General features: G+C 45.3%; 1 protein-coding gene and 1 long non-coding RNA gene across 2 annotated transcripts in view; one reads left to right on the top strand and one right to left on the bottom strand.

The window, feature by feature from the left end:
- Positions 1-18,064, bottom strand: part of LOC114808747 (polypyrimidine tract-binding protein 1-like) — a gene marked incomplete at its 3' end in the record, with an annotated part of 37,816 nt that extends 19,752 nt beyond the window's left edge. The window contains exons 1-2 of the mRNA XM_029056573.2: positions 17,965-18,064; positions 16,621-16,651 (exon numbers count right to left, since the gene is read on the bottom strand). Of these exons, the coding sequence (XP_028912406.1) occupies positions 16,621-16,651; positions 17,965-17,972 (39 nt within the window). The remainder of the gene's footprint in view (positions 1-16,620; positions 16,652-17,964) is intronic.
- Positions 18,065-18,196: 132 nt separating this feature from the next.
- Positions 18,197-21,139, top strand: LOC114808760. Its single transcript, XR_003756546.2, has 2 exons — positions 18,197-18,530; positions 21,032-21,139. It is a non-coding gene; the product is annotated as an uncharacterized LOC114808760 (long non-coding RNA).
- Positions 21,140-21,342: the final 203 nt, after the last annotated feature.

Below are 21,342 nucleotides of genomic sequence, written 5' to 3'. Positions count from 1 at the left end.
GGGAAAGAGAGTTAGTTTGGCGCATGTGATTGGCGCATGGGAAGCAGCGTGGCTCAGTGGAAAGAGCCTGGGCTTCGGAGTCAGAGGTCATGAGTTCGACTCCTGGCTCTGCCACTTGTCAGCTGGGTGACTGTGGGCAAGTCACTTAACTTCTCTGTGCCTCAGTTACCTCATCTGTAAAATAGGGATTAACTGTGAGCCTCACATGGGACGACCCGATTACCCTGTATCTCCCCCAGGGCTTAGAACCATGCTCTGCACATAGTAAGCGGTTAACAAATACCAACATTATTATTATTATTATGTGACCGGGGAGGGCATTCCAGGTCAGCGGCCGGACATGAGCCAGAGGTTGGCAGTAAGACAGGTCAGATGGACGTAAATTAGCACCAGAGGAGTGGAGTGTGCGGGCTGGGATGTGGAAGGAAAGAAGGGAGGTGAGGTAGGAGGGGGCAACCTGATGGGAGTGCTTTAAAGCCAATGGTGAGGAGTTTTTGTTTGATACAGAGGTTGACAGGCAACCACTGGAGATTTTTGAGGAGGGGGGTGACATGCCCTGAACGTTTCTGCAGAAGATAATCCAGGCAGTGGAGTGAAGTGGAGTGCAACTCCCCATCACCTTGCCCCTTCTTACCTAACCTCCCTTCTCTCTTTCTATATCCCAGCCTGCACACTCCACTCCTCTGGTGCTAACCTGTTTCCTGGGCTTCATTTTCGCCTGTTCCACTGCTGATCCCTGGCCCACGTCCTCCCTCTGGCCTAGAATGCCTTCCGTCCTCAAATCTGCCAAACTAGCATACTTCCCACCCTCAAAGCCTTACTGAAGGCTCACCTCCTCCAGGAGGCCTTCCCAGGCTACTCCTCCCACCCCCTTTGCCCTCACCTGCTCTCTTTGCTCTACATCCCTCCCAGCTCCTCAGCACTTGGGCATATATGTACCTAATTATAATTCTATTTATTTTTATTAATGATGATGTTACTGTTGCCTGTTTACTTCTTTTGATATCTGTCTCCCCTCTTCTAGACTGTGAGCTCACTGTGGTCAGAGGTTGTCTCTATTTGTTGCTGAATTGCACTTCCCAAGCACCTGGCACAGTACTCTGCACACAGTAAGCGCTCAATAAATACGACTGACTGACTGAATGAATAAAGTATGGACGGATGTGGGGAGAGACAGGAGGTTGGGAAGCCAGGAAGGAGGCCGATAAAGTAATCCAGTTGGGATAGGATGAGTGATTGTACTAACTAGGTAGTGGTTTGGATGGAGAGGAAAGGGCAGATCTTGGCCATGTTGTGTGAAGGTGTGACCGGCAGGATTTGGTGAGGGATTGGCTATGTGGGGAGAATGAGAGCAGAGTCAAGGATGACACCATGGTTGGGGGCTTGTGAGATGGAAAGGATGGCTGTGCCATCCCCAGTGATGGGAAAGTCAGGGAGGGGACAGGGTTTGGGAGGGAAGAAAAGGAGCATGTTGAGTTTGAGGTAGCAGGAGGACATCCAAGAGGAGGTGTCCTGAAGGCAGGAGGAGATGTGAGCCTGGAGGGAGGGAGAGAACCAACAAGGGAGAAGATATACATTTGGGTGCCATCTGCAGAGAGATGATAGTTGAAGCTGTGGGAGTGAATGAGTTCTCCAAGGGAAGCAGCATGTCTTAGTGGAAAGAGCACGGGCTTGGGTTAGAGGTCATGGATTCAAATCCCAGCTCTGCCACTTGTCAGATGGGTGACTCTGGGCAAGCCACTTAACTTCTCTGTGCCTCAGTTACCTCATCAGGAGAATGGGGACTAAGACTGTGAGCCCCACGTGGGACATTCTGATAACTCTTGTACATATCCCAGCGCTTAGAACAGTGCTTGGCACATAGTAAGTGCTTAACACATACCATCATTATCATTATAGATGGCGAATAAAAAGGGACCAAAAACTGACCCTTGAGGGACCCCTACAGTTAGGGGAGAGAAGGGGGAGGAGGAGCCCGCGAAGGAGTCCAAGAATGAACGGCCAGAAAGATAAGAGGAGAAACAGGCGAGGACGGAGTCTGTGAAGCCAAGGTGGGATAACGCGCTGCGGAGAAGGGGCTGGTCCACAGTGTCAGAGGCAGCTGAGATTGAGGAGGATTAGAATGGAGTTGGAGCCGCTGGATTTGGCAAGGAGGAGGTCATTGACCTTTGAGAGAGTGGTTTCAGTGGAGTGAAGGAGGCAGAAGCCAGTTTGGAGGGGGTCCAGGAGCAAGTTGGAGGAAAGGAATTCGAGGCAGTGAGTATAGATGACTTGCTCTCATCTATTTTCCCTTTCCCCCTAGCCTGGAAATCCCTCTCCCTCCACATATGCTAGACCTCCACTCTCCCCAACTTCAAAGTATTAAGTATACATCTCCTCCAAAAAGCCTTCCCCTTTTAAGTTCTCTTTTCCCTGGCTCCCTTTTCCTTTTGTGCTATCTATGCTTGGGTATCTGTGCCTTTGAGGAAATTGATATTCACCCCACCGTCAACTGCACAGCACTTATGTACATATCTTTATGGTATATATTAAAAATTATTTATTCATATTATATCTGTCTCCCCCTCCAGACTGCAAACTCGCTGTGGGCAGGGAACGTGTCTGCCAACTCCACTGTGCTATACTCTCCTAAGTGCTTTGTAGAGGGCTCTGCACCTAGAAAGGGCTCAATAAGTATTGTTGATTGATTGTTGTCCAAAACAGAACTCATCTTTCCTCTTAAACCTAACTGGACAGCACCACCACTGTGCTGAAACCTGATACTTAATGCCTCTGATGAAGAAAAGTTCCTGATGATGACCTGAGAACATCTCGGCTCTGTTCTAAGTACTGAAAAGATTGTGTAACTGTGTTGGAATTGGGTGCACCCTTCTTGTTTGCATAGAAGTGTGAATGTGTAGCATGGTATATTTTAAGTGTTGAAAAGACTGCGAGAACGTACTCAGGGTAGGTACACCCCCCATTTGTCTAAGAATGTCTGTGTGTAGAGTGGGTTATGTGTAACTGCTTCAGGAGAAGCAGCGTGGCTCAGTGGAAAGAGCACGGGCTTTGGAGTCAGGGCTCATGAGTTCGAATCCCCGCTCTGCCACTTGTCGGCTGTGTGACTGTGGGCAAGTCACTTAACTTCTCCGTGCCTCAGTTCCCTCATCTGTAAAATGGGGATTAAGACTGTGAGCCCCACGTGGGGCAACCTGATTCCCCTATGTCTACCCCAGCGCTTAGAACAGTGCTCGGCACATAGTAAGCGCTTAACAAATACCAACATTATTAACTGAACTGCTGGAATCTACTCAGTTAGTTGCAAGGAATCTGCAGATGAGGCATGGTGGGTAGGAGGGGTACGGAGGTAGAAAAGCTAACCACCTTTACTTCATTCATTCATTCTTATTTATGGAGCACTTACTGTGTGCAAAGCACTGTACTAAGCGCTTGGAAAGTACAATTCAGCAACAAAGAGAGACAATCCCTGCCCAAAACGGGCTCATGGTCTAATCCCAACTCTGCCACTTCTCTGGTGTGTGACCCTGGCCAAGTCGTTTCACTTCCCCTGTGCCTCAGTTACCTCATTTACAAAATGGGGATCAAGACAGTGAGCCCCATGTAGGACAGGGGACTCTGTTCATTCTGATTAATCTGGATCTACCCCAGTGCTTTAGAACAGTGCCTGACATATAGTAAGCACGTCAATGTCATCACTGTCACTGTTGCTTTGCTGTGCAACTGTCTGAGCATCTGGGCCCACGGGTCCAGAGTCAAATAAGAAGTGTCTCACCCTCGTCGCAGGGAGGCCAAGGGAAGGAGCAAAGCTCTCCCAGTGGAGGGAGCTAGATTTTTATAATAAGTATGGTATTTATTAAGCACTTACTATGTGCCAAGCAGTATTCTCAGTGCTGAGGTAGATACAGGTTATTATGGATTGTGCCACGTAGGGCTCACAGTTTCAATCCCCATCTGACAGATTGAGGCAACTGAGACCCAAAGAAGTTAAGTGGCTTGCCCAAGGTCACAGAGCAGACAGGTCCTCTGACTCCCAAGCCTGTGATCTTTCCACTAGACCACACTGCTTCCCCAAATAACACTCGTTTCAAAATAACATCTTAGAAGAAACTTCAGGATTTCACTGGAAATAATTTTTTTTTAAACGCCCCCACCCCCAAATTCCAGGTAGTCCAAACTCCCTCCACACCAGATGCAAAGACACACCAATCTTTTTGCTCCCAAAGTGGTACTGAGTTAAAAAAAACCACAGACAAATAAGCAAAAACCTCAATTCCACATAGCCCAAACTCCATCCACACCAGATGCAAAGACCTACCAATTTTAGTTCAGGGCCTTGTTGGGACCCAAAAGAATCCTAGGGGACTGACGCTATCAGTTTAGAAGATTGAAGGTAATTTGTGATAGAAGGCCTCTCCTTCCAAAGCAAAGGGTCTCCTTGCTCAGTCAAAAGCCAACTCCCTCATCAAATGGTTGCTTCCCACAGTCACATAGTAAAGTGACTGGGTGAGAACCCTAACCATTCTCACTGTGCCTCAATCTCTCCTGTCTCGCTGCCATCCCCTGGCCCAAGTCCTACCACCGACCTGGAATGCCCTTCTTCCTCAAATCCACCAAACAATCACTCTTCCTTGCTTCAAAGCCCTACTGAAGGCACACCTCTTCCAAGAGGCCTTCCCAAGCTAAGCCCCCTTTTCTTCGGCTCCCCCTCCCCGCTGCTTCACCTTCACTAGTTCCTTTTGCCCTTCCCCTCCCAACCCCTGCCCCATAGCACTTGTGTATATATGTATCTATCTACAATTCTATTTATTTATACTGATACCTGTTTACATGTTTTGATGTCTGTCTTGCCTCCTCTAGATTGTAAACCCATTGCCTCTCTGTGCTGTACTTTTCAAGTGCTTAGTACAGTGCTCTGCACACAGTAAGTGCTCAATAAATACAATTGAATGAATAACAGTAATAATAATGATTGTGGCATTTGTTGATAAATACTACTACTACTAATGATGATGGTCTTTGTTAAGCACTTACTATGTGCCAAACACTGTTCGAAGCTCTGGGGTAGATGCAAGGTCATCAGTCTGTCCCACATGGGGCTCACAGTCTTAATCCCCATTTCACAGATGAGATCACTGAGGCACAAAGAAGTTAAGTGACTGGCCTAAAGTCACCCAGCTGACAAGCGGCGGAGCCGGTTTTAGAACCCACAGCCAGGGTCTGACTGCCAAGCCGGGGCTCACACTTAGTATATGCCAAGTACTGTGCTACGTACTGAGGTAGACAATAGATTTTAGTTTTCACCTCAATCAATCAATCAATGAGTCTTATTTATTGAGCGCTTACTGTGAGCAGGGCTCAATACTAAGCCCTTGGGAGAGTACACCACCACCAGTATACAGACAGAGTCTCTTGCCCCCAACGAGCCTTCAGACAAGAGGGGGAGACAGTCATTAATATAAATAAAGAGAAGCAGCATCGTCTAGTGGATAGAGCACAGTCCACGAAGTCAAAAGGATTTTGCGATTTGCAGTTGCTCTCCTAGGCTGGAAATTAGGGTAGGGGTGGTGATTTAATCACTATTTCTGAAATTCTAATTCATTAGATTTTGTTAAATTGGTAGAAGAGGTCTAGAAGTCTAGTCAATTTAGACACTCTAGACTATGAGCCCCACATGTCCAACTCAGTTTGCCACCTCTATATTCGGCCAAAGTAAACATGATGGGTTGAACAAGAAAACTTGCCTTGAAACGATCACTTACGAACTAACTGTGTGATGAAAATAAAAAGTTGTAAGGAAATGTATTTTATTTTTGTATAATTTTGGATAAACTGGAATATTGAAATTTGGTAAAGAAATATTGTGTGGGGTAAAGATTGGAAGGGAACACTTGGAATGATAATTGAATCTGGAGTTCTCCCTCACACAGCTATTAAAAATGAACTAAAAAAGAGCTAGGCTGAGAAACCTTCAGGCATGAATCTTAACGAGTCTGATATGGGGGCACCTGCGCACATGGGAGAGATTTAATTGCTGCAACATTACAAATTAAGTACATTAAAATGCTTCTTGCTTGTTTATCTTTGCTTGTGACAGTAATCTTTTGGTCTGAATGATCTTTAATATATTATTTCCATTATTTATTCAACTCATTCATTCAATCGTATTTATTGAGCGCTTACTGTGTGCAGAACACTTACTAAGCGCTTGGGAGAGTACAGTATAACAATAAATACAGAATGCTTGCTAATGGAGCTAGAAGCAGATGAATGTTTGTCACTCTGGATCATACACATAGGTAAAAGAAAAAGCCTGGATATTTACTTTGTTTTGGCAATTGTGTTGTTTCCTTTCAAGGGGCTGGGGGAAGTTTAAGCTTCTCATCCCAAGGACTTGGAAAGCAACAGAAGGATAATAATTGGAAATAACTGTTAAACTGTTAAAAATAATTTTTAAGAATGATTAAGAATAATTGCATGGCGTAGTGGATAGAGCACGGGCCTGGGGGTCAGATGGTCATGCGTTCTAATCCTGGTTGGGCCACTTGTCTGCTGCATGACCTTGGGCAAGTCACTTCACTTTTCTGAGACTCAGTTACCTCACCTGTAAAATGAGTACTGAGACTGTGAGCCCCACATGTCCAACTCAGTTTGCTTGTATTCACCCCAGGGCCTAGTACAGAGCCTGGAACATAGTAAGCATTTGCCAAATATCATTATTATTATTAGGCTCCTGGACTCATAAGCCTGCAAACTTGGCATTACCTTTCACTTATTATTGTATTATTAATATTATCATTATTATTATTATAGTACTTGTTAAGTATTTAACTATGTGCCGGGCACTGTACTAAGTGCCGGGGTGGATACAGATTGGGTTGCACCCAGTCCCTGTCCCATATGGAGCTCACAGTCTCAATCCCCATTTTACAGATGAGGTGACTGAGGCTAAGAGAAGTGAAGTGACTTGCCCAAAGTCACACAGAAGACAAGTGGCGGAGCCAGGATTAGAACCCATGACCTTCTGACTCCCAGCCCGAGCTCTATCCACTCCGCTATACTGCTTCTCATCTCATCCAACCCACATATTCAGTCTGACAGCCATTCAGAATACTTCTGTAGCGACTGAGGGAACCTGTCCTCTTCCCTTGCCAGTCCACACTAGACTGGGCTGCCTAGGTCACGTGTGCAGTATACTGTGCTGCTCCAATTTTCAAAAACCTGCAGTAGTTGCCCATTCATCTCCACTTCAAGGAGAAACCCCTCTTGGTGATTTATTTTTAGGCACTCACCAATGTCACCTCCGCTTCCCTCTCTCAACTCAACTTCTGTGCCTCACCTCTGCCGCTGACAACCTCTTGCATACATCGCTACTTGTGTCTGAAATACTCTCCTCCTGAAATCACATCTTCTATTTCCCTTCCCGTCACATTTTCACTTCATCCTACCACTAACCCATCTCCCTCAACTCAGCACTTACCCCTGTACCTTCCTCCCCAGCCCCCACATCACCACCTGCATTTTATTACCTGTAAAATCTTTGACTCTTTGATGGAAAATATCATGTCTTCTATGGTACTCTCCAAGCTCTGGGTTCTGGACAAAGTAAGCATTCCTTCATTCATTTATTCAGTAGTATTTATTGAGCACTTACTGTGTGCAGAGCAACTGTACTAACCACTTGGAAGAGTACAATATAACAATTAACAGACCCTCCCCTGCCCAAATTGAGGTTACAAGTCTAGAGGGGGAGAAAGACATTAATATGAATAAGTAAATTACACAGGGAGCTAATCAGGGTGGCACAGAAGGAAGTGGGAGAAGAGGTATGGAGGACTTAGTCAGGGAAGGCCTCCTGTAGGAGATGTGCCTGCATTAAAGCTTTGAAGCTGGGGGGCGAGCAGCACATGAGCGAGAGGTCAGTGAGGAGACAGCAAATACTGAGGTACCGTGAGAAGGTTGGTATTAGAGGAGTGAAGCGAGTGTGCTGAGTTGTAGAAGGAGAGTAGCAAGGTGAGGTATGAGGGGGCAAGGTGGGTGAGTGCTTTAAAGTCACTGGTGAGGAGTTTTTGTTTGATGCAGAGGTAAATGGGAAACCACGGGAGTTTCTTGAGGAGTGGGGAAAAATGTCCTGAACTTCTTTGTAGAAAAATGATCCAGGCAGCAGAGTGAAGTATGGTCCATAATGGTTAGAGACAGGAGGCTGGGAGGTCAGCAAGGAGATTGATACAGTAATCAAGGCTGGATAAGATAAGCGACTGGATTAATGGAGCGGAAAGGGAGGATTTGAGCGATCCTGTGAAAGTGGGACTGACAGGATTTTGTGATGGATTGAATTAGAGAGGAGTCAAGGATGACAGACTGCTGAGACATGCCACCAAGAAGAGGACCTCGCTTTAGGACGAGTCTACCTGCATGAGCTATTCCTAAACATGGGTCACTTTGTGACTTTAAAAATAAAATGACCACAAACATGTAGAACTGACTTTGGATTCCACAAGGGAATCTCCTTGCCTTCCAAAGCTGGAAGTTATTCTGAATATCCATAACATCTGATCCCATCAACAAACAGTGATGGAAATTAGTAAGTACATTTGGCGGTCCTAAGAGACTCACCAAGATTCTTTGGCTACTCTATGACAAGATGGTTGGCTGAGTTACAGATGAAGGAATCATATGGATTTTTCCATCACTGTCAAAGTTAACCAGAGATTTGTAGTTGGTCCAGATCTGTTCAACCCATTCTCGTGTGCATGCTCACACGGGACGTGAGATCTACCATTCTCCCTGGCTCAGATCAAAAGCCTACATCCTTGGTTTTATCCTTGATTCCTCTCTTTCAACATCACATTCAGTTAGTTTAAAAATCAGTTAAGCCAAGGTTAGATGATGTTTCCAGGGGACGGGGGTGGTTCAGCGTTGAAGGCAGTTGAGAAGTCAAGGAGGATAAGGATAAGGATGCAGAGTGTGTTGAATTTGGGAAGATAAAAAGGTCACGGGTGACATTAGAGAGGGGAGAAGCAATGGAAAGGTTAAGGGGAAGAATGGGAGGAAAGGAAATAGTGGCACAGTATAAAGGAAAGGCATGGTAGAAGGAAGACGGAGAGGAAACTGGAGAGAGTCATAGGGTCAAGGGAAGGTTTTTTTAGGATGGGGAGACATGACATGTTTGAAGAGCGTGGGAAAAAAACACTGGAGAGTGAATAGTAGAAGGCTGTGATCAAGGAGGGAAGACGGTTGGTCACGCAATTTTAATGTGGTGGAGGCGTTGTGTGAGAGAGTCGATTTCAAAAGGAGGCAGATCTCATACGGTACTGCTGGGAAGGAGAGTTGAAGAGTGGGTAGTCTGTAAGGTCATTATGGGCAGGGAACGTGACTGCTAATTCTGTTATATTGTACTCTCTGAAGTGCTCAGTACACTGCTCTGTACATAGTAAGCACTCGATAAGAGCACTTGAGAAGGAGTGTGGTCTAGTGGATACAGCATGGACCCGGGCCCTGGGAGTCAGAAGGACCTGGCCCACTTACCTCTGGCCTGGAATGCCCTCCCTCCTCAAATCCACCAAACACACTCGCCCTGCTTGAAAGCCCTAATAAATCTTCACCTCCTCCCAGAGGCCTTCCCAGACTAAACCCCCACTTTTCCTCAGCTTTCCTTCCCCTCCACATCAGCCCGACTCACTCCCTTTGCTCTACCTGCCTCTCCCCACCGCACAGCACTTGTGCATGCATGTGTACATATCTATAATTCTATTTATTTATACAGATACCTGTTTACTTGTTTCGATGTGCATATACCCATAATTCTACTTATTTATATTGCCTGTTCACTTATTTTTGTCTTCCCGCCTTTTAGACTGTAAGCCCGGTGTGGGCAGGGATTGTCTCTCTTTACTGCTGAATTGTACTTACCAAGCATTTAGTACAGTGCCCTGCACACAGAAAGCGCTCAATAAATACGACTGAAAGAATGAATGGCCTGGGTTCCCTAATCCTGGCTCGCCACTTGTCTGCTCTACGACTTTGGATAAGTCTCTCAACTTTCAGAGCACGGGCTTTGGAGTCAGAGGTCATTGGTTCAAATCCCGGCTCGACCACTTGTCAGCTGTGTGACTTCACTTCTCGGTGCCTCAGTTACCTCATCTGGAAAATGGGGATTAAGACTGTGAGCCCCACGTGGGACAACCGGATGACCCTGTGTCTACCCCAGCGCTTAGAACAGTGCTCGGCACAAAGTAAGCGCTTAACAAATACCAACATTATTATTAACTTCTTTGGGCCTCAGTTCCCTCATTTGTAAAATGGGGATTAAGACAGTGAGCTCCATGTGCGACAGGGACTGTGTCCAACCCAATTAGCTCTGATCTATCTCAGCACTTAGTAGAGTGCCTGGAACAGAGTAAGCGCTTAACAAACACCATAATTATTGTAAATATGATTAGTTGTCTACTTGTTTTATTTTGCTGTCTGTCTCCCCCTTTGAGACTGTGAGCCCGCTGTTGGGCAGGGATGGTCTCTATCTGCTGCCGAACTGTACATTCCAAGCGCCTAGTACAGTGCTCTGCTCATAGTAAGCGCTCAATAAATACGAATGAATGAATGAATGAATGAATGAATGAATGAATGAATGAATGAATGAATGAATAGCAGACATGTGGCAGAGCCGGGCCTTCTGACTCCCGGCCCATGCTCTATCCACTAAGCCACATGGCTTCTCAGTCTCCCCAAGTGCTTAGTATGATGCGCCACACCCAGAATGAGCTCAGTTTCTGAGATGCAGCATGTAATAATGTTGGTATTTGTTAAGCGCTTACTATGTGCTGAGCACTGTTCTAAGCGCTGGGGTAGACACAAGGGAATCAGGTTGTCCCACGTGGGGCTCACAGTCTTAATCCCCATTTTACAGATGAGGTAACTGAGGCACCGAGAAGTTAAGTGACTTGCCCAAAGTCACACAGCTGACAAGTGGCCGAGCCGGCATTTGAACCCATGACCTCTGACTCCAAAGCCCGTGCTCTTTCCACTAAGCCACGCTGCTTCTAGTCTTAGTTGAAAGAGCACAGGTTTGGGAGACAAAGGGCGTGGGTTCTAATCCTGGCTCCACCATTTGTCTACCATAATAATAATAATAATACAAATACCATAATAATTCTTATTATTAATAATTTCAATTGAATGATTGAGATAGACTTCAGTTGAAAGGGAAGTGTGCAAGACAAGGATTTGTGCATCAAGGGAAGATAGTTTGGGAACGGAGACCAGAACATGCCCTTAACACCCCCAATCTAAAAAAACCTCCCTTGACCACACAGCTCCCTCCAGTTATTGCCCCATCTTCCTCCTACCTTTCCTCTCCAAACTCTTTGACTGACCTGTTCTCACCCGCTGTCTCAAATTCCTCTCTCCGGTTCTCTCCTGGACCCCTTCCAATCTGGCTTCCATCCCCTTCACTCCACTGAAACTGCCCACTCAAAAGTCACCTATCATCTCCTTTTTTGCCAAATCCAACGACTTCTACTGCCTCCTAGTTACCCTCAACTTCTCAGCTGTCTTTGACACTGAGGACCACCCCCTTCTCCTCATCATGTTATCCAACTTTGGCTTCACTGACTCTGTCCTCTCCTGGCTCTCTTCTTATCACTCTGTTCATTCATTCTCATCTCCTCTGAGGGTTCCTCCTCCCACTCCCATCCCCTAGCTGTGGAGATCCCTCAAGGTTCAGTTCTGGGTCTCCTGTTCTCCACTTATACTCATTCCCTTGTAGAACTCATTCGCTCTCATGGCTTCAACTACCATCTCTACGTGGATGATACCTAAATCTATATTTCCTACCCTGTTTTCTCTCTCCCTCTCTCCAGCTTTCAGGACATCTCCTCCTGCCTTCAGGATATCTCTACTTGGATGTCCTTCCGCCACCTAAAACCCAACATGTACGAAGCGGAGCTCCTTATCTTCCCTCCCAAACGCTGTCTCTCCTGAACTTTCCTGTCTCACAAGGCCGTTACCTTGGTGTCATCCCTGACCCTGCTCTCTCATTCACCCCACATATCCAATCAGTCACCAAATCCTGTCAGTCTCACCTTCACAAATCGCCAAGGTCTGCCCTTTCCTTTCCATCCAAACCGCTGCCACATTAGTACAATCACTCATCCTATCCCATCTAAATTACTGCATCAGCCTCCTTTCTGACCTCCCAACCTTCTGCCTCTCCCACTTCAGTCCAAACCTCACTCCGCTGGCCGGATCATCTTTCTTCAGAAATGTTCTGGGCATGTCACCTCCCTCCTCAAATATCTCCAGTGGTTGCCTAGCCACCTCTATATCAAACAAAAACTCCTCACTATTGGCTTTAAAGCTCTTCATCACTTTGCCCCCTTCTGCTTCACCTCCCTTCTCTCCTTCAACATCCCAGCCCACACACTCCACTCCTCTGGTGCTGCTAACCTTCTCTCTTTGCCTCCATCTTGCCTGTCTCACCACCGACCAGTGACTCACATTCTAGCTCTGACTTGGAACACCCCTCCTCCTCAAATCCGCCAAACAATTTCTCTCACCCCTTCAAAGTCTTACTGAAGGCACACCTCCTCCAAGAGGCCTTCTCAGCTAAGCCCCACTTTTCTTCATTGCTCACTCCCTTCTGCATCACTCTGAGTTGCTCCCTTTGCTCTTTCCCCTTCCCCCAGCCCCCCAGCACTCACCTATATATACATATATATATAAGCGTGTATATCTGTAATTTTATTTGTACTGATGTCTGTTTATTTGTATTGAAGTCTGTCGGGCCCCTCGGACTATGCGCTCATTGTGGGCAGGAACTATCACTCTTCACTGTTGTACTGTACTTTCCCAAGCGCTTAATACAGTGCTCTGCATACAGAAAGCGTTTAATAAATATGCCTGAATGAATGAATGCTGACTTGGGGGAACAGGACATATATGAAGTAGGGGTTTGTGTGGGAGAAAAGGCAGGGGAGGCAGGTGTGTCTGGATAGAGGGATTTCAGAGTTGGTGAGGTTATCAATTAATTAATCGTATTTTTTGAGCACCTAATCTGGGCAGAGCATAGCACTAAGTGCTTGGGACAACAGAGTTGGTGGGGGGTATTTTATAGTATTTGTTAAGCACTTACTATGTGCCAGGCACTGTACTAAGTGCTGGAGTATTCATTCATTCATGCAATCATATTAATTGAGCACTTACTGTGTGAAGAGCACTGTGCTAAGCGCTTGGAAAGTACAATTCAGCAACAGATAGAGACAATCCCTAACCAACAACGGGCTCACAGTCTAGAAGGGGGAGACAGACAACAAAACAAAACAAGTAGACAGGCATCACTACCACCAAAATAGATAAATAAAACCATCTTGTTCATTCCAAGTGCTTAGTACAGTGCTCTGCACATAGTAAGTGCTCAATAAATACTATTGAATGAATGAAATGAACATCACTAACAAAATAAATAGAGTGATAAATATGTACAAATATATACAAGTGCTGTGGTGAGGGAAACGGGGTAGAGCACAGGGAAGGAGTAGGGGCAATGGGGAAGAGTGGAGGGGCAGAGGGAAAGGGAGGGCTTTGTCTGGGAAGATCTCCTGGAGGGGGTGACCTTTCAGTAGGGCTTTGAAGAGGGGACGCGCGTTAGTTTGGCGGATGTGAGGAAGGAGGGTATTCCAGGACAGAGAGAGGATGTGGGCCATGAGTCAACAGCGGGGCAGACAGGATCGAGGGAACGTGAGGAGGTTAGCGGCAGAGGAGCGGAATGTGTGGGCTCGGCTGTAGAAGGAGAGAAGGGAAGTGAGGTAGGATGGGGAGCTTCGAAGCCAAGCGTGAGGAGTTTTTGCTCCATGCGAAAGTTGACAGGCAACCACTGGAGATTTTTGAGGAGTGGAGTGGCATGCCCAGCGTGTTTCTGCAGAAAGATAATCTGGGCAGCGGAGTGAAATATACACTGAAGTGGGGAGAGACAGGAGGAGGGGAGATCAGAAAGGAGGCTGATGCAGTAGTCCAGTCAGGATATTATGAGAGATTGTACCAGCAAGGTAGCAATTTGGATGGAGAGGAAAGGGCGGATCTTGGTAATGTCGTGAAGGTGAGCCCAGCAGGTTTTGGTGATGGATTGGATGTGTGGGGTGAATGAGAGAGCAGAGTCGAGGATGACACCGAGGTTGTGGGCTTGTGAGACGGGAGGGAGGGTAGTGCCATCCACAGTGACGGGGAAGTCAGGGAAAGGATGGGGTTTGGGAGTAGATACGAAGTAATTAGTCTAGATACAGTCCATGTCTCCTCATGGGGCTCACACTTTTAATCTACATTTTACTGATGAGGTAACTGAGGCACAGAGAATTGGAAGCAGCATGGTTTAATGGATAGAGCACGGGCCTGGGAGACAGAAGGTCATGGATTCTAATCCCGGCTCTGCCATTCGTCTGCTGTGTGGTCTTGGGCAAGTAACTTCATTTCTCTTGCCTCAGTTACCTCATCTGCAAAATGGAGATTAAAACCGTGAGTCCTAAGTGGGACAAGAACTGTGTCCAACCCAATTTGCTCATATACACCCCAATGTCTGGCACACAACACTTAACAAGTACCATAATTACTTTTATTACACACAGGTCACACAGGAGACAAGTGACAGAGCTAGGACTAGAACCAGACCCATGCTTTACCCAGTAGGTCATGACACGTTTCCTGCGTACAACGGGCTTACAGTCTAGGGGAGTAATTAATCAAAAATTATGGATATAGATCTAAGTGTTATGGGGCTGAGGAAGGGGTGCACAAAAGATGGAAATCCCAGTGCCAGCGGGATGCAGAATAGAGTGGGAAAAGAAGGAAGTGAGAGCTTAATATGGGAAGACCTCTTGGACATCTGTTTTTAATAAGGCTTTGAGTGAAAGTGGGGAGAGTGATCATCCATCAGTGATGAAGAGGGAGGGTGTTCAGGGCAGAGGCAGGACATATGCAAGGTGTCAGCTGTGAGAAAAGCAAGATAAAGGTGAGTAGATTAGTATTAGAGGAGTGAAGTGCGTGGGCTGGGCTGGGCTGTACTAGGAACTCAGGGAGGTAAGGTAGGAAGGTGCAAGCTGTTTTCGTGCTTTAAAGTCAAGGAGTTTTCTTTCTGATTCGGAAGCACGGACGGGGAACCACTGGAGGTTCTTGAGGAGTGCGGAGACAAGGACTGAATGGTTTGTAAAAAAAAAAAAGATTGTGGCAGTAGAGTGTAGTTATGAAGTGGAGTGGGGAGACACAGGAGGCAGGCAAGTTAGCAAGGAGACTGATACTGTAATCCAGGCAGCATGGGCACTTGAGAACCGTGAGAAGCAATGTGGGCTGGTAATAAAATGACTTGGCTTCTGGTCCCAGCTACACCCCTTGTCAACTGTATAACCTTGGGCAAGTCACTTCACTTCTATGCCTCAGTTTCCTCATCTGTAAAAAAGGGATTAAAGACTGTGAGTTTGTTGTGTGGGCAGGGAATGTTTCCAAGATAACTTTATTCTCCTAAATGTTTAGTACAGTGCTTTGCACCCAAAGGCGTTCAATAAAGAGGAAAAAATGAATGAATGAATGAATGAATGAATAAATGACAAGGTCTGTATCTGAGCTGATGAACTGTATCTACCCAGTGCTTAATACAGAGCCTGGCACATAGTAAGCGCTTAACAAATACTAATTAAAAAAACAGGATAGGATAAGAGCTTGGATCAATTAGTAGCAGTTTGGATAGAGAGGAAAGGGAGTTATTTTAGTAGGGTTGTGAAGGTTAAACTGACATAACTTGATCATATGGACTGAATGAGATGAATCAAGGATAACGCAAAGGTTATAAACTTATGAAACATTGATTCATTCAGAACTCAAGAACACCCATATTTATCTTTGTCCTAAGCAACAGCAAAATAATCCAGACTGAGAATTACTGATAAAGTATTTTCTAGAATAAGGGTACTTTCTAAATCAGAATACACCAAATCATCTTTTGGTAGAGGAAAAGTATTTTAAAAAGGTAAAAATACTGTTCCATTTAATTAGTTTTTGCAAATGCTAAATAACAAATTATTAATAACACTATTAAGTATACTTTTCTTGAAACCACTAAAAGACTTATATAACTGAAATTTGGAGGGGAAAATCTTGCTGAAAGTTCTCCTTTGGTAGACACATTGCAAATGATGAATAGTCTTAAGGGGTAATAATAATAATGTTGGTATTTGTTAAGCGCTTACTATGTGCCGAGCACTGTTCTAAGCGCTGGGGTAGACATAGGGGAATCAGGTTGTCCCACGTGGGGCTCACAGTCTCACGTCTTAATCCCCATTTTACAGATGAGGGAACTGAGGCACAGAGAAGTTAAGTGACTTGCCCACAGTTACACAGCCGACAAGTGGCAGAGCTGGGATTCGAACTCATGAGCCCTGACTCCAAAGCCTGTGTTCTTTCCACTGAGCCACGCTGCTTCTCCAGCGTGGGTGAAAAACACTCCAGAGGGGTGAAAAACAACCTCTAAAAAATAAATTGTTAATGTGGATAAATGTTTAAGATTTAAGTAAATTTAAGGCTAGTGCTATCCTACACAGAAACTGTAACATGTGTAATAGAAAAAATGTTAAAAATTCCTACCTTTGTACCAACTGTTATATCTGGAACAATGCTGTAGGAAAAAGAAAAAAAATGGTAAGCCATCTCCATGTCTCTCTTTTAATAGTCTTAGGATACCAGTCCTTCCTACCTGTTAAATCATGAATCTTGAGAAGGCCAGCAACTTTTTCTGAATTTTCCATTTTAAAACTTCTCTAGCATGGGGCTTGGCACAAAACTATCGTAAGAACCTTGGCCCTTCCTTTTTACCACATTTGAAATACTTTTGTTTATTCTAACACTGGAGGACAGAGCTGAATATTCAATTTTTTGGGGGGTGGGGGGTGGTTCAAATTTGGTACTTTCTTTCTTGTGATGCTGGATTTTGTGCATGTTTCTTCTACTCTACCTCTAAGATGGATGAGCAGTCCAGAAACGGTTTCCAATATAGTTTTGGTTTAGTCGCATTTCAAACAAGGTAATAAATCCTCGGGTATATAAAGTCATAAACATTTTTATCCTATAGGGTCCAAAGGAAACTATTTCTTAAAAAAAGTACCAGTATACCAATACCAGTGCTAATGAATCAACGCCTTTACTGGGTGTTCTCTTTATGTAGAGCACCGTACTGTTTGTTAATCCCTCCCTATCACCACAATATCAAACTGCGCCGCTGGCCCTGGGGTTTAGGCAAATTACGTCGTCTGAGGTTCTTGGAAATTGTTAATGTACAAAATTATAATTAGTTCCTAAAACTATTGACGATTGCTAAATTCAGATTCAAACATTACTTCAAAACTGACTTCCTGTCCTTGGCTAGCTCCCTGAAGTCGAGAAAGTGGTGTTCTTGCTTGGGCGGAGAGGAAACTGGCCTAAATCACCAGACTTCCTCCTCCTCCTCCCCAGTCCTCTTTCCCCGGTCAATTTTAAATGAGTGGCCCCAATGGCGACCCGACTCTCCCGGAAGGGACCAGCAGGCGAGCGTTCAAAAGCGAGAAAAAGGGGGCCGAATTAGGTGCTTCTGTTCTTTCCGGCTAGGCGGGTCTCTAGACTAGAAACCACGCTCCGTTTCCCTTTTCTTACCCCTATCCTAGGGCGGCAAAGAGTGACCCAGAAACAAGGACTGTTTGAATGGAGGAGAAAAACTAAGCGGTACCGAAGTAATGCTGGAGAAGAAAGCTGGGAAGGGGAGCGAAATGATCACAAGTAAGGGCTGGAAGAATTGGAAAGTTCGCTGAATTTGGAGCGGCGACCTTTGACACAAGTGAAAAGAAAATACTAGTGTCCTTAAATTGGAAAACGCAGTGTCCAGGCACAGTGAAGGCGAAAATATGGGATCGGCAAACTAACAATGATTTGAGGGGTTGCGGGGGAAATGGTACGTACCCGTCCATTGCACAGACCAAACCCTTAGTAGAAGCGACTTACAGGCGCCGGAATAGGAAGCAGTACTTCAACGGCTGCAGATTATAAACTCACGAAATTACTATGACGCCTGACCATGATCCTAGCGTGCGCTGACGATTGGCTCTGGACACGAAAGGGGGCGGGTCAAGGGGCAAAGACTCCAAATCCGAATCTTTGATTGTTCCAGACAATGTTTTCGTAAACTCCCCAGCCTCCTCCCCTACCCGAGCGTTTATTGGAAAATATGGCCGAAGGACAATCACAAAGAAAGGAAGGTTGGGAAGATGAAAATGCGAGAAAGGGGAAGGGAAGGGATGTTCCACGTGATATGCACAACAGTAAACATCCATCTTGAACGTTCTTCTAGGGGTAATAGTAATTATTTGGAGAATGGGTAAGAGCCTCACACAAAGTGGAAAAAGGATGATTGACGGGACCGCCATCTTGTGTGTGGGGAAACTCTGGAAGGGAAAAATTGGGTAACCATTTTGGAAGCTAGCGGACTCGCCGGTCGCATCTCAAAGTCTCCCAATTTATGTTCCCACGTAAGTAGTTACAGCTACCATCAATATTGTTTTCAGCGAGTAGTCCTGGACTCTGCATGAACGAATAACTCCACAAATACCGTAGATTGATTATCCTCAGCCAGAGGAAATGTATTATGATAGGCCAAAGATCAAACTCAGAAACAGTGGGATGTATTGAGTGTCAGTTTCAGAAACTAATACTGACTTGTGTGCTCTGTGATCTTGGGCAAGTCAGTTCTCCTGGCTTTAGACGAAATCAAACAAAATTCCTCACTATTGGCTTCAAAGCTTTCCATTCACCTTGCCCATTCCTACCTCACCTCAGTCCTCTTCTCCATCCCAGCCCACACACTCCACTCCTCTGCTGCTGCTAACCTCCACACTGGGTCTCCATCTCGCCTGGCCCACGTCCTGCTTCTGGCCTGGAGTTCCCTCCCTCCTCACATCTTCCAAAAAACTCTCTTCCCCCACTTCAAAGCCCTACTGAAAGTGTACCTTCTCCAAGAGGCTTTCCAAGGCTAAGCTCCACTTTACTCTGCTCCCAATCCCTTCCACATTACCCCCTTTGCTCTTTCTCCTTTCCTGCCCCACAACACTCATATATATATATGTATATTGCTATAATTCTGTTTTTTTATACTTTGCATGTTTACTCATACTGATGTCTGTCTCCCCTTCTCTAGACTGTGAGCCCATTTGGGGCAGGGATTGTCCCTCCTTATTGCTCTACTGTACTTTCCAAGCACTTAATATAATAATAATAATAATGTTGGTATTTGTTAAGCGCTTACTATGTGCAGAGCACTGTTCTAAGCGCTGGGGTAAACACAGGGGAATCAGGTTGTCCCACGTGGGGCTCACAGTCTTAATCCCCATTTTACAGATGAGGGAACTGAGGCACAGAGAAGTTAAGTGACTTGCCCACAGTCACACAGCTGACAAGTGGCAGAGCTGGGATTTGAACTCACGAGCCCTGACTCCAAAGCCCGTGCTCTTTCCACTGCGCCACGCTGCTCCTCGTGCTCTGCTCTGCACACAGTATAGTGCTCTGCTCTGCACACAGTAAGTGCTCAGTAAATATGAGTGAGTAAATGAACCAAATGATAATTCAAGTAACACTATCCTGCTAGCATATGCAGAGTGTTGTACAGTACTAGCAATCAATAAATAGTATTTTTGAGCATTTATTGTTTGTACAGTACTGTATTTTACTTTTGGGAAAGTACATGGCAATAAAATCAGTAATGATAACTACACTGATATTACTGTGTGTACAATGCACAGCTAACTCCCCATCTTGTACTCAACTCATTTGCTCCCCTATCGAATATTTCATATCATTAACCCACAGCCCTGGATCACCTCCATAGTCTGTCTTCCTTGCTCGTGTTGACAAGCCGCAGAGCACTATTGGCAGAAACTTAAATATCAGGCCAACTTCATCCAGGTCAAGTATATCCTTATGTGCTTTAACTCAGCCCTCTTCTCTGCCCTGCAAAACTGTTTCTCCATCCTTTTTGCCGCCCATGTCCACTGCTCTTGCCAGTTCTTCTGGACATTTAACTCCCTCCTCAAAACCCCTTGCCCCCTGGCCCCAATCCCTTGCCTCTAATGACCTGGCCATCTACTTCATTGAGAAGATTGACACTATCAGGTCTGATCTCCCTAAACTCTCCTGGCTCCTCCCCACTTCCTCCCCCTCCTTCCCCTTCTTCTGGTCTCTCTTCTTTTCCAGCGCTATTGCTAGGGCGATCTCCTGCTGTCTCTCCAAAAAATTGTCCCTGGGGAGCTTGGTGTAGTGGCTAGAGCACAGGCCTGGGAGTCAGAAGGTCATGTGTTCTAATACTGGCTTGTGTGCTCTGTGATCTTGGGCAAGTCAGTTAACTTCTCAGTGCCTTAGTTACTTCATCTGTGAAATGGGGATTAAGATTTTGAGCCCGCATGGGACAGGGACTGTGTCCAACCTGATTGCCTTAGATCTACAGTGTTTAGAACTGTGTTTGGCATATAATAAGAACTAAAATATCATTATCCTCTAGACTGTAAACTCATTGTAGGCAGGGAAAGTGTCTGTATTAATATACTTGTATACTTGTATTAATATACTTGTATAATTATATTGTACTCTCCCAAGCGCTTTGTACAGTGCTCTATATAGAGCACTCAATAAATACGATTGAATGAAGAATAATGAGGAGGGCACTTTGTGGCTTGTTACCAATCTAGCACGAGGCCTAAATGAACACACTGTGTATATCCTGATGCTAATCTGATAACTGTGGGTCCCTTAATTCATATTCCTGGGAGGAAGGCCCCTGATAAAGAATAATGACATCTCTATATAGAGCAAGGACAAACACAAAAGTCTGGACTGTGGCGAAAATGCCAGACTTGGTTGGGAGGCTACTTCCCAAGGTGATTATATGCCCATAGCCCTCTTCCCCCCTCTTCCCTCTATTGTTGTGTATGAAACATCTTTATTAATTATATCTACAATCTTTATTGTTTTTAATGAGTAGACCTGGGCTCTGTAAGAAGCAGTATCTCCACAAATGTCATGAGTTGATGATCTTCAGTCAGAGGAAATGGATTATGTTAGGCCACAGATTAAACTCTGAAACAATCAATCAAAGGTATGTATTGAGTGCCTGTTTTAGAAACCAATTCCCCTGGTTTTAAACCAAATCAAACAAAACTGCTTACTATTGGCTTTAAAACTTTCAATCACCTTGCCCTCCTACCTCAACTCCCTTATCTCCTTCTCCCTCCCAGCCCACATACTCTGCTCCTCTGGTGCTAACCTTCCACTGCTTTTCCATCTTGCCTATCT

This window comes from Ornithorhynchus anatinus, chromosome Y5 (assembly GCF_004115215.2).
Source record: "Ornithorhynchus anatinus isolate Pmale09 chromosome Y5, mOrnAna1.pri.v4, whole genome shotgun sequence".
NCBI lineage: Eukaryota > Metazoa > Chordata > Mammalia > Monotremata > Ornithorhynchidae > Ornithorhynchus > Ornithorhynchus anatinus.
The sequence above is the reverse complement of the archived record's forward strand: the minus strand, read 5'-3'. Positions and strand labels throughout refer to the sequence as shown.